This window comes from Haliotis rubra, unplaced genomic scaffold, assembly GCF_003918875.1.
Source record: "Haliotis rubra isolate DU_JTF1 unplaced genomic scaffold, ASM391887v1 Scf162, whole genome shotgun sequence".
In the NCBI taxonomy this organism is placed as follows: Eukaryota; Metazoa; Mollusca; class Gastropoda; order Lepetellida; family Haliotidae; genus Haliotis; species Haliotis rubra.
This window is the reverse complement of record NW_025765581.1, coordinates 201854-215971: the sequence shown is the minus strand read 5'-3', so window position 1 is coordinate 215971 and position 14118 is coordinate 201854. Positions and strand designations below refer to the sequence as shown.

The window sequence follows — 14118 nt, the reverse complement described above, 5'->3', positions numbered from 1 at the left end:
GAGTATACATACTATCTATAAATCTGTATATATATTTATAAATCTGGAGTGGTTCTCAAATATATTATTATTCCTTAAAATACCTATTCACCCTAACTCACAAGCTATGCTTACCACTGACCACTCTTCATTGTCTGTAATTAAGCTGGGGTAATGAAACTACAAAGGGGTTATATAATTGTAGCTTGGGCTTTTGACTTCTTCAAGCAAGGAAAAACACAAAGTGCTCAGTGCTCAGGTCGGGAGTGAAATGAAAGGATTTGCCATGTTGGCAAGTTTAAACTATCTGAATATGCCATGTCAGCATTGAGTGAATTTCATTTGATGGATTTATGTGTTGTTATTCTGAGGAATGAGTTGGAACAGGAACAATTGTATAACCAAAGTAAGACTTTTAATCATTTACATGATACTTGTTTTGCACATGTGAACATATGTATAGACTGCCAGTTTTAAAACTATTTAACATTGTTGAGTGATATCTCCACTCAAAACATTATCACACTGCCAGTTACACAGACTGACTGAGTTTAGTTTTGAACCACTCTTAGCAATATTCCAGCAATATCACGGCAGGGGACACCAGTAAGGGGCTTCACATATTGTAATATTGGTAAGAGTTCCGCCCGTAACCCACGTTTGAAATGTATGCTATTTATTATGATTATTTCTAGGGGTTTAGGTTTAGGGTTTAGATTTAGCATTATGTTACGTTTAGGGTTAGGGTAGGTTTTCTATACAATATAAAAAAACCCCATCTATTCTTAGGCTTAGAATGATATAAACAACGGGGGTTACAGGCGGAAATCTTTCCACAATATTGTACTCATGTGGGGAATCGAACCCGGGTCTTCGGCATGACGAGCGAACGCTTTAACCACTAGGCTACCCCACCGCCCCCAGTTACAGAGACAATCTCACAAGCACTTGCATACAGTCAATCACATGGTCACTCTACAAGTTTGAAGAACAGAGACACGGGTTATTATGAAATAGTTTATTCCAGTTTCTTAGTGACAGACAGGCAGGTACTGATGAGGTCACAGAGTTCCTCACATGACTATGTACAATATGAATATGATACACAGGCGCCATAATGGCAACAAGAATGTTTAGCTGTCCAGAACAAACTTTTGTAATCTCACAAGCTTGAACAATTGCAGTTACATGATGACTATGGTGATATGAAAATCAATATTTTGGCAAAAAAGCTACACATTTCTTAAATGTATGAAAACCAGTTCTGAAATCTGGTTCCAGAAGCAAATGGCACCAATGATTCAAAGAAACAGTTAATGATTATTCAATAACTAGACCCTTTTATTTAAATAAAATAGCTTGTATTGCAATTTTAATATAAAATGTTTCAAACTTCGTTGATTAAATTAAATCAGCTTCATATTCATAAATATAACTGAATTGAAAAGACTGCTAATCCCTTCCACAAATTTCATTTGCCATAACGAAAACGGCAAGGACATACAACGTATTATTACTTATACTTTATCCATTTGACATCATTTTGACAAAATATTGTACAGGAAGTCGAGCATGACATTTTCATAGCACTAGTCACAGTATAAAAAATAAATACAGTATATCGACATTGATTTCCAAATGTGATAACAGTAGATTGAGCAACAGATTTTAACGAGAAGGCAGACTGGCCACAACCATTGCGTGCATAATAAACTTTAGAAAATACCTTTGATATGCACTGACAATTTCAAATATAGTTTGGATTCCAACCATATTTCAATTTTGATATTTTAAATATTTGAAAATATTTTTCTATTTTGGATCATTTTCTGATCAGAAGGAATATATGCAATATTTGTATTTTAGTAAAATTATTTTACATTAATATGTATACATGATAAATACGCTTGTAAGTGACGTATGTTTGTGAGAATATTACCTGTACAATTTGATAGGTTGACTAGTCTCAATATATATATATATATCTTAAATACGTAACTTGAAATCACTTCGATCGTTGCAGTATGAGGTCATGAACCAACAATTTGATACTTGAAGAAAAAACACAGGTTCATAAAAACATTTTTGTAGAAATTTTATCATCCCATTACAATAAGATTTGGCTACATGGTTCCAAAGAAATGTCAACTAAGACAGCCTGTTTTGAGAATTTTTAATTTTTAAAAAAAACAACTGAAATTCTCTTTTTTGATAAATGCTATAATATAATTGTAAGCAGTTAAATGTAATCATAAAAAAACCAAACCAACTGACAACAGAACCATGTTAATGAAAAAACTGTAATTTCTATGTTATTAGACACCAATAACAATTTCTATGTTATTATACATCAATAACAATTTCTGATCTAGGAATTTCAATTTAGACCTCATATTCAAATAGCATCAACATTAAATGATTTTAAGTACCTGATTATCTGAAAATAGAAGAAATCTTGTTATGTTAATAACAAATACAACGGATCACATGCTCTGTCCGAGAAAATATGGCAGAACAGTTGTCATTGTTTTCAGAGAAAACATATACAGATATGTCTCTGTTTTCAGTGAGTGAGTTTAGATTTACACTGCTTTTAGTAATATTCCAGCAATATCACGGCAGGGGACACCAGAAATGGGCTTCATACATTGTACCCATGTGGGGAATCAAACCCGGGTCTTCGGTGTGACAAGCGAATGCCTTAACCACAAGGCTACCCCACTGCCCCTCTGTTTTCAGGTTTTTGCAGATTACTATATATATAGATAGATACTGACAATACTTTTACAGATGTCTATTGAAATATACAAGTGATTGTCCACTAGACTAATCAGAAATCAAACTTGCCAAATATTTGGCATGGAATAAATCCTTTAAGGATGCTGTCTATGAAATATACAAACATACAAAACATTGCATAGGTACAGCATATTATAGCAAGACAGATAATGGGGGTGTTTAATGGGCGTATTCACAGTCTAAAATGAAATGTACAAAGAAAAATGCGCAAATGAGTCGCACATATACGTTACTGGATGTCGATATCTGTCACAAAACAGATGAGCGGTCAGTAAATGGTCAAGAGCACTATGCCTGAAAAATGCTGCCTTCAAAATTTGTCAACTGTTGTCAATGTATTAGTTTCAGAAAAAAAAGAGACTCAGCATTGTCAGGATTGGGGGACTTATAAAATCAGGAATTTTTATTCAATATACATATATCAGTGCACACACAGAGGAACAAGACAAGCACCACTTTACACAATTCCCAATGAAATGGCCATTTGTAAAATTTGTGACTTAGCAAAAGAGATTTATCTCCAAAAAGAATTTGTCATCAATTTAAAGGGACTTATTTTCATAAAGGATAGTCTTCATATGGAAATAAGGAAACCCAAATTGATTGTCGAAGGAAATATTTAGCATCTGTTCCATTGCTACATTTTCAACTGGCATTTAAAATAACTGCAAAGATATCGAGTCACATTTGACACCTGGTGGCACACAGAACGGTGTTCTGACATTTAAACAAGTATTTGTGTTATCTTAGACACGTACCAAATTAGACTAATTCTTCCTGTAGATATTAACAAAATATACACAGTTCAGGAATATATAAATAATGTAGTGGTGCTTAACTTTTTTCTTGTGCATACATTTGACAAAAATTGATATTGATATTGTAATTACTGGGACAGCACTCAAATTTTTTCCAGGATTTTATATTTTGCCTTTATCCATTCAGGATTAAGTGATGACACTGTGACTCACATTGACACAATGACTCACATTGACACAGTGACTGACCCTGAAAGAAAAATATCTTATCGAGTCATGGAGATACTGCAGCAATTTGGTTTTTTGACGTTTGTTCGTTCTTTCATGTTGCATTCGACAATACGAACATTTGCTATACCAGAATATATCTTTCCGACAACCATGCTGATTGAAATCTCAGGAATCACTCACAGTGTCACTGTTTGACAAAATTTCTCAACACGAGAAAATTCTGTTGCCTAGCAACACTTCTGAAAATATGGCAGATATCGACCATCAGTATTATCAAACATCAGGAAAGACAAATGTGTGTAGCACCGTATGAAAGTAAAAAGAATTATTCAGAACATAAAACTAAGCAAATGCAAGCTCCTTACAAAATATATTGTGTCTTCGTCAGTCTTAAAACCACATCAAAAATACAATCGGTAAAGGAATACAAAAACTCCCATAATGCAGCACAATCAAAGGAAGAGTATCGATGATTAGAGCGTTAGGAACTATACTGAAACTAAATGCCACAATTAGTAAAATTACTAACTTTATTACGACCCATTATGTTTTACTATCTGTATATTGATAACTGTGCCTACAAATAGATATTTCTGTCATATTATGTTGTTAGTGGATTACAAATCTACTGACCAAAATTTTACAAATGTTGGAAAAAAACTCCATAATTCCATTACTTTTTTCCAATTTTGTTAACTTGTAAAACACTATGTAAAACATATACATGTATGTAACATACAATTTGAAATTTAGTTTTTGTGTTTGCCTCAATTTCAAATTTTAAGAAATCGAGGACAATTTTTTTCCCCACAAATATCTATTTTCACCAATGACCAAACAGATCTGGAAAAAATATATCTAGAAAAAAAAAAGAATTTTGCATGAAAATCACATTATTGATGGGAAAAAATTTGACAAGTACATTTTCACCTTATTATAGAAATCCACTAGGTAATTTTTTCAAAGAGACCAAAATCAATAATTACCTGACAGAAAAAATAGAATGTGGATGCCAGAAATCTATTTTGTGGCTCTTTTTAAAAAAGTAAGTGACAGACTTAAAACTTATAATCTTTTTCCGATAAAACATACCATACCATGAACCAATCAATGAAAACAAAAGCCATAAATGCATTAAAGACGCAAAGCTTCGATGATGAAATGATCGTAACACAGAATGATGTGTCTCAAATGTATTACTGAAACATGTGTCCATTGTTTGTAACACAGGTCACATAAGTCTGTACAGAAAGTACAGTATTACAGTTAGTATTACTTAGTATTACTTAGTATTACTTTGAAATCACGCTCAGTGTGTACAGGAAGCCTTTGTGTTACATAGTAATCACACAAAGTCGTTCAGGATAATTACTGCATTACTCCATATCCCGGATTGATTCTGACTCAGTCATTTAAAGAAGGTTCATGTCTTTGAACAATGCCACCCAATACTTTATATGGGATAGGGTATTAACATTTTGACCAATCAAATTAGGGCTAAATGATCTGTCGCTTCAAGGCACATTAAGTTAAGAACATCGATCTTAGGTAGCGTTTTACATGTGATTCCTATTTTTGTCACGTCAAAAGGAACAAGTGTAAAATTAGCAAAGAAGCATCACAATTACTTATCATCACCCTGACACGACAAATAAATTCCTAAGGTCCCAATGAGTCAAATAAAAAAACCCAGCAAAGTTGTTAAGAAGACAACCACAAATATAAATTGTTGGAATCACATGTATGGTAGATACAATTCTTGAGACACTAAATTTGTAACCAAATCTTTAAGGCCTGTCAAGACTAGTGGTGGTCCGATTTATTGAAATAATCGAAGATTGGTCGCAGTGACTAAACGACCAAGCAATCGATCATGTTTTCTCATAAACAATATTTTTCAAAAGGTTGGTTTTGTCTGTTACATTTCATAAGCACTACAAGCTCGTTTTCAAGTCATGATTGAATTTATCTTAAAGACTCGAGGAAATTTATGTTCCTGACATACTAGTCATCCTTTCAAGATGTGAAATTTTGTCAAAAAACCCAAAAGAACTACATGTTTTTTTTCTTATTTTTATGTGCAATAACAAATTTCATTAATGACGCTAACCAATTTTTTTCGATGATTGATCGGTTGTAATAAACCAATCATCAATTATGAGATTTTAACCAATTCCCAACACTAGTCAAGACCACATTCCACAAGTCTTTAAGACCATATGAAATATTGCTTTCAAATTTCTTTTATGAAATGATCTTCTTTTCAGGTTCTTTAGAGGTATATAAAATTTGGTATTTAAGCATAAACCAGAATATTATGGATGTCAACTTCTGTATACATGTTTCAGGGCTTTTTCTTGCCCCTTCATCATTCACCTGACAAAGGGGCAAGGAAAATCCCTGAAACATTGTGTATACCAGAAATGGGCTTCACATATTGTACCCATGTATACAAATCACTAAAAGAAATTGGCATCCATAATATTTTGTCTTATACACTCTTATTTTATTTCATTGTCTGAATGAAAGTATTAAACTATTCAGTCTATGCAAGTGTGCTTAAAAAATACCCTCTAAGTTAAAGACATAATATTTTTTACATGACGTAACACATTTTCGAGATGAAATAATTATCACATATCTATTTACTTCATAGTGAACCATGGTTGCCAAATCCAAAGGCTTTCAATGCCTTTTTAAACTGTGAGAGATTTTTAAAGCAGATTGAAATTTAAAACCTTCTCATGATTTCTTTAAACTGGTGTGGACCTTGCCTTGACGCGACAACCATTAAACATGCAGTCATCTCGTGATCTCATGAATCCAGGACTTGAAACTCACCACTGATCCGGGATTTATGGAAGAACGTAGTATTCACATTACCTGAATGACTGAATGTGTTGTAGAAACAGTCAAATATGGCATTATGCTAAAAATATTAGTACAAACATTGCAAAAAAGTGGTAAAACTTCATAAAGTGTATGATTAAAAGCACACAAATGCTACAATTTACCTCCAGATAAATTCACCTTGGGTAAATCCTGGTTTCTTGACAACTACTGCAAGTCAAGACCTACAAAATGTCAACTCAGTACATTCTTTTGCAGTTAAACAGATGATGTATGTTCCATAAATGTTTCAGAAAATATTTCAAATGATACCATTTGAGCAAAAGAAATGACATGTAAAAAATCATCTTGGAGCCCTTTCCTTAAAAAAATTGAGCGATGACTTGATGAAATGTTGCAAGGAAAATATGATCCAAGTGGCATCCAAATACACACAGAACATCTTCATAACATAGACACGCTATTATGATCTCTGATGCACAAGCAATTGAAAAGCAATAGAGAAGAGATCCAGAGAGTAAGAGGACTACATTTGAAAGAGATCGTTAGCGAAAAAGAGAGGGAGTCTTCAAAGAGATCTGTTTAAGAATATGATTTCCTAACAAGGACTAAAATCATTTTGTGTGTGTTTTCGTTCACAAATAAATCAAATCGATTCCTACAATATGAGCGACCACTTTGTACATGACAGTATTTAAAAAAATCATTATGTCACTGGACAATCATTGACACATTTAGTTATTTACATATCGTTCTACAAAGATGGTGCCCTATAGTATAAGCCATTTAGATTGCTAATATACATCTTGAGGCTTGTTGATGGGTTGTTTGACTGTGAGGAAATACTTTTCGCAGATACGAGGTTGATGTTGAACAATTCTGTGATAGCTTCGCACATCATGCATATGTGAGAGAATTCTGCACAGAGACACTAGTACATACACAGCTCGGCAAGATCGTGTTCGGCCAGAAAATATTGCTGACATCCACAGAATACCAGGGAAGTTTGACAAACATACCTATGCTCATGACCTCTGTGTATATCCACAATGCTGAATGAATTTGACAAGTAACTGATACTTCTCCAACAAGAACTAACGCCATAAAATATATAATAAAATGCTGATGATCAAGGCATAAAAAAGGTTATTAGACTTAATGTTTTGATATTGTACCAGTTTGTGAGCATAAGCATGGTTGTGAAACATTCTCCAATAGTTTGACATATCTCAAAGACATAACATCAGACAATGCTCTAGGCATAATGAGGCGAGATTCTCTGGAGTCACTGACATGATGCTCTTGTGGTGACCTACATTAATACTGAGGTCAATTTCATTGACCTTTGCTCAGAGTTCAAGGACATGCTCCATTCCCTTTATTTAGCAAGGCTAAGGTCATCTAGAAACTGACCTTCATGCTACATAGGTCATTTCCAATAAAAGACTCAGGTCAAGAGGAGGTCAAGGTCAAGAGGTCATGTCCTTACAACCTTCACATGCATCAGGTCATTGCTATGGCTCCAGTTAAGCACAGAGATCAAAGGTGATCTCTGCATGCTGCAGCTGACATTCCCTTGCCCTTCAGGGTTAGGCACAAAGGTGAAGGTCGCAGGATCAGTGGGGTAGCGAAGGTTTTTCAGGCACGGGTGGTGGAATGTCATCATCGTCCGTATCAAGTGGAAGAGGTGGCACTGGCTGCAGTAGGCAAGTGAGACAGTTATTGAAATGAGAAAAAGCTTCAGAAATATACTTGCAAATATACTGAGTAGAAAGTATGTGATAAGCTGGCAGAATGTTTGCGTTTATGTGCAGAGGCTAAGAAGAAATGAACACCTCCAGTTTCCCGTGACACATCCGTGAAAATCCAGTCTCCTATCACCATCCTATTACATACCCATGGCCCAGTTTCAAAAAGCAATCTTACCGCTAAGGTGATCGTAACCGCACCTAAACACTGACTTACAACATTCATACCCAATTCTTTAGACCTCTTTGTGGAACAGGGCCCTTGGACCATAACCTCATCATACCTTTGTTCTGAGACCAAAAGTTAAAAATGGAATGCTTAACATTCATACCCAAAATATTTTCATAATTCTTTCATGATTAAAACAAGTGTTGATATATTCACTGCTTGACTTGAATTTTGTATGCCATCTTGAATGCAAATGCAACTCCTAGTACTCTGGGCAAATATCTTTCCAGCTAGAAGATTACTCACAACTGTCTTCCAATTCCAAGTTGTATATATATTGCTTAGACTAGACTTCGGGTTTGAATGTAGATTTATGCTGAACCGACATTCCGAAGAATCATTTTAACTGGTTTTGATTTTAAAAAGTTGATTTAGAAATATGAGTCAATAGGAGGTGTGAAACCGATGAGGTCGTAATGATTATTTGGCAGTAAATCCCAGGTATGCATCATAATATAACGGAGACTTAGAACACTGGATAATCAAAGATGCTGACAGGAATCTGGGTTAGAAACTAAGGACAACAGATGATGTGAATTAAAATTCATGTCTTCAAATCAACAGGTAGAAGAATAAATTTGAAAAAGATAATTTGGGGAAAAAAAAAAAACAAAATAAACACAATTAATGCTGAATAGTTACTCTAGCTACTGGTATAAACATGATAAACAATGTATTAACTGATGAATTTATATTGTATATGAATTGACAGTTAAAATAGTCTGTAAATAAAAGTGAAATCTATACATTTTATTTAAGAGAATTTTGGGGTATCATACTCAGAATATTCAGGCAAAGACAGAGTTGATTCTGTAGATGTGTTGATCGCTTGCAGACATAGGGTGGCGAACATGATCAATGGACTGTTTACGAATTATGATAATTTGTTCAATGATATATATATTGCCTCAAGGTCCATGATGATATTTCTGGTACTGTGGAATTTTTACTTATCAACAATTAACAAAGTCTTGCTCAGGGTCAATGAAGTATCTAAATATCGGGCTAGTCATAGTTAAAGCTTTCATCGGTTTTTGTACTGTTTCAATGATCCCAAATTGCAATGCCTAGAAAAAAAAAAAAAGAACTGAAAAGGTATATAATCTTGTCTGGTGATGTTTAATTGCAAATTTGACGTCCTTACTGACAAGTTATTTTCTCTTGTTCGTTCACACAAAGCAATACGCTGTCATTTTGCTACCACCAGAAAAATGAGTTTGATGAAAGCGTAACCTTTAGACAAGCCAACCCCTTTCTACAGGCTGCTTTTTTGGTCCTCAAAATTTGGCTTATTTGTGGTCATATACGGTAACTCGTACAGTGCACTGCGTTCTATGGAAACCTTTGATGACCATTGATGATTGACTGACACTGACTCATTGTTTCAATCATAATACTGTTACAAACCAAAATACTGTTCAATGATCATTAGAGTGAGTGAGTGAGTTAATATTTAACGTCATATCGGCAATATCTCAGTCATATCGTGACTCAATGATCATTAGAGATCTCTGCACTTAAACATGTGTCATGAAAAGAGGAAAACAATAACACAAAACAGAAAATCAAAGAGGCTGAAAAGAAATCAAAGGAAAATGTAAATGAAACATAACAGTGACCAGATATTATGCAGCCATTGCGTCTTTGGCACATTCAGTTTATTTCTTAAAGAAAAACCCTGTGGAGAAGGTAGATATATTATCAATTCCATGTTTTCTCTTTGCTATGGACTTAATACAAGCAATACAACTTAAAACAGTTAATCTTGTTGCTATTAACTTAAACATATATCTCATTTTTTTATGATTTAAGGACAGTTAATGTGACAAAGGATTTTTAACATTTCTTTAAAAAATGTTATGATTTAGTGTTGTAATTTTCAGGGGAGGGTGAACAATGTATGGCACAGCATCATCAGACTTGTGTAGTATGGACTGTAGTGATGTTTTATATGTGCAGTGGCTGTGCCATTTATTGCACATACTCCACATTTTCCTTAAGTCACATCTTATGAGCGGTTGAGCTATGCTTTGCTCTCATTAATGTAAGACAATATCAGTTTCAATTATACTGCAATTTACATTTACCCTGTTAATTTATAACCTTTAAGGTAAAAACCTAACAATGATGCAATAATCCAATGATTACAGTGCATGTGAGACAGTACATGTCAAAACCCTGATTAGTCAAAACTGTTTTCCTCGTTCCTGGGAGTTTGAGACAATAGGTTATAATGTACTTATACCATGATTTCGACCACAATACTTAAAATCATTGACTTTGAGATAAACATTTAACAGATACCCTGTAAGCATTATTCAAAAGGTTATCCCTTCCAACGTTAATCTGAAGTACGATCTATATGTAAATACGCATGATGTTCGAAAATGTTAAATCTCCAAATCATCATCATCACCATTACAATGTACGCTCTGACTAGGAGGGCCATGCATATTGACATGTTACACATCATACTGTATGTCGTCGAACTGTGTTTTTGTTCCTGTATTTCCCCAAACATTGTCATTTTTCTTCAGGTTTTTGGTCTAAAATGTATGCCACAGTTGCTTTTGATATTCCAGTACCTTGGAAACCCTTTAGAAAAATCTTTGTCTCAAATTTACTGGCTAAACTTGTGAATTTTGTTTTTTAATTACATATTTTGTGGTGTGGCGATGTTGTCATCAGCCAGACCCTGAACCAAGGCCTGTCATAGATTCCACACTGATTGGGGACACGTAGATTGCAGTGTTTCCATTTACGTGGTAGAATTGATAGCGTGAACACTTTCTGGTGCATAATAAATGCTGTCAAACTGATGAAAATATATACAAGTGAATAGACAAAAAAACAAAAATAAATCAAAGTCAAAATAAACTTAATTTAAATTACCATACCTTGGCAAGCACTATTTAAACTTTAAAAACAAAAGAAGGCAGCAGTCAGTATATATAATTTGAAAAAACAAAATGTCAGTTTTAATCAAAAGCTCATATATAATGTAATGAAACAAAGGATGTGGTAACTGAAAATATTAATGAAAAATAACATTTTGAGAACAAAGACACTTGTTTCTCGATAACGCTATCCTCGATTTCACTGTAAATGTACACAGAAATTGACTAGAATATTATAATTCTTGAATATTTCTACAGAACCATCAAGGACGTTTTCTATGGAATCTACAGATCTTTAGTTGGTAACAATATATGCTCAGTTGTATTAAGGCGGTGACACACTAACACAGCACTGGACAGCATGTCAGCAAAAGAAATACATGTAGCTCGATTAATGCTTCCCAAAGTCTTAAAAAATGATTGCCCAAAATGCAAGTTTCCACTTCTATGATAAGGGAATGTGAATCTCTGGTAGAGATACAGCGAGTATGTCCAGTTTTATGCCACTTTTAGCAATATTCCAGCAATATCATGGCGGGGTGACACCAGAAATGAGTTTCACACATTGTAACTATGTAGGGAATCGAACCTGGGTCTTTAAAGTGATCAGTGAAAAGTTTAGCCACTAGGCTGGTTTTAATGTTATGTACAACTGATATTTATTAGATATACAATATATATGTCCAATAAAAGTGTTGTAGTCAATTCTATTAAAAAAAAAATTCAAATGCTGTTCTGATGTTTTGTCAAGTGACAAAAAAACTATTTCCCATGCTGCAGTGCTGCGTCAGAGAGTGCCAGCCTGAATCGGAGCTTATACCAATATTTGTCTCTGGGAAGTTTTCATAAAAAAGTCTTTCTTGCATTTCTAACATTTTGTTATCATTTATTTTTCTTTTTGCTCTCTTTGTCACCGGTCTTGTAGAATTTGCTGAAAGCTTTGCTGACCTTGTTTTTATGGGATCCAGGCGTGACGGATGTGCGCCTCATGACGGGAGTGGAGTCGACGGAAGAATTGCTGTAGTCGGCCCCCTGCTTGTCTGGGAGGGGCGGGGGATCATCGGACGACATGTCGGTGTCGCTGGTATCTGAGGGAAAACACTTGGCATTAGTCATCAACAAAAGATTTGTGTGCAAATCAAGTTGAAAATGTGTGGGTGAGTGAGTGTGGTTTTACGCCGCTTTTCGCAATATTTCAGCAGTATCACAGTTGGGGACCCGGAAATGTGTTTTAACATTGTATCCAAGTGGGGAACTGAACCTGGGTCTTGGTGTGACCACACTTGAACCACTGGGCTATGTAACTGAACTTTGTCGGGTGGCAGTCGTCGGACAATGTCACTAGTGTCAAGCAAAACGTAATCAACAACAACAATCCTTCATATATACTATTCACATTTTGCTAAGGATCAAATCATTGATTCAACAGAAAACTATGATGTGGGGTCAAATTTGGTTTAAATATCTAAGCCTATTGTCAGAATAGATCAAAGTTTTCAGTAAGACACTGCATCTTGTGGATCCCAAATGAAAACCATTTTAATGGTTACTCATGTTTCAATTGCATACAGTTAGCTTAAAGTGGCTGTTTTCCTAAAGATGTGTTACCATATCATTATTTATCCAGTTTTAAATGGATACAATTTTAAATTATAAATTTAAGTGAAGTTTCGAAAAAAAATTATCCTTAGCAAAGTGTGAGTAGTATATATGAAATTGAACATCTACCCATGATCTACCGGTAATATAAATATCTCAACAGTTGTTTATTTTCTGCAGCTTCAGTCCCCAGACACTGCTGAAGACCTAACAATAGAAAACAAATATTCTTAGGCCAGACCAATTTTATTTCTTGTTTTACGGATCCGCCGGTCGTATTTATTCAAGAATAAGAACAAAAATAAAAATGAATTTCCCCCGCTCCAAAAATAAAATCATCATGTTTTTATTGGCCAAAAATGTTAACTTACAAAAAAATTGTTTTGCCCCATATTCACTTCATAAATTGCCCAAAATAAAATAGTTTTAGTATTTAAAAGGAATATTACTTTGACGTTGATATTTTTTTTTTTTAAATTTCCCTCCTGCCTTTAGGTTTTCTGAGGACAAAAATCCGTAAAACAAGAAATAAAATTGGTGGCCTTACAAATCTTTTCAGGAATTTTTAATTCCATCTGAATCAGACTGAAAATAGCACGCCTCCTATGATGGTCCTCGTGACTGATAGAGCAGAAACTGCAGCTAACACAAGTACCATATTTCCCAGCGTATATTTCTCTGACACGTTTTATTTTAATTTAGAATTTTAATTTCAATGAATGAATCACTCAGACCTATCTTCGGTATGTTAATAGACATAAAAGATGAGAAGAATCTGTCAACTCAAGACACTGAATTTCCACATGGTTCAATATCCTGAATTTCCACATGGTTCAAGACACTGAATTTCCACATGGTTCAATATCCTGAATTTCCACATGGTTCAAGACACTGAATTTCCACATGGTTCAATATCCTGAATTTCCACATGGTTCAAGACACTGAATTTCCACATTGTTCAAAACACTGAATTTCCACATGGTTCAATATCCTGAATTTCCACAAGAATGAGGACACTGAATTTCCAT

At 34.4% G+C, this 14118-nt stretch overlaps 1 protein-coding gene and 1 long non-coding RNA gene across 2 annotated transcripts in view; both read right to left on the bottom strand.

The window, feature by feature from the left end:
* Positions 1 to 982: 982 nt before the first annotated feature.
* LOC124271648 lies at positions 983 to 5685 on the bottom strand. Its single transcript, XR_006897097.1, has 2 exons — positions 3776 to 5685; positions 983 to 3744 (listed from the first exon to the last, which is right to left on the bottom strand). It is a non-coding gene; the product is annotated as an uncharacterized LOC124271648 (long non-coding RNA).
* A 1288-nt stretch (positions 5686 to 6973) lies between these two features.
* Positions 6974 to 14118, bottom strand: part of LOC124271646 (dedicator of cytokinesis protein 1-like) — a 99112-nt gene continuing 91967 nt past the window's right edge. Inside the window, 2 exon segments of the mRNA XM_046706797.1 lie at positions 6974 to 8314; positions 12440 to 12579. Coding sequence (XP_046562753.1) covers positions 8234 to 8314; positions 12440 to 12579 — 221 coding nt within the window. The 3' untranslated portion in view covers positions 6974 to 8233.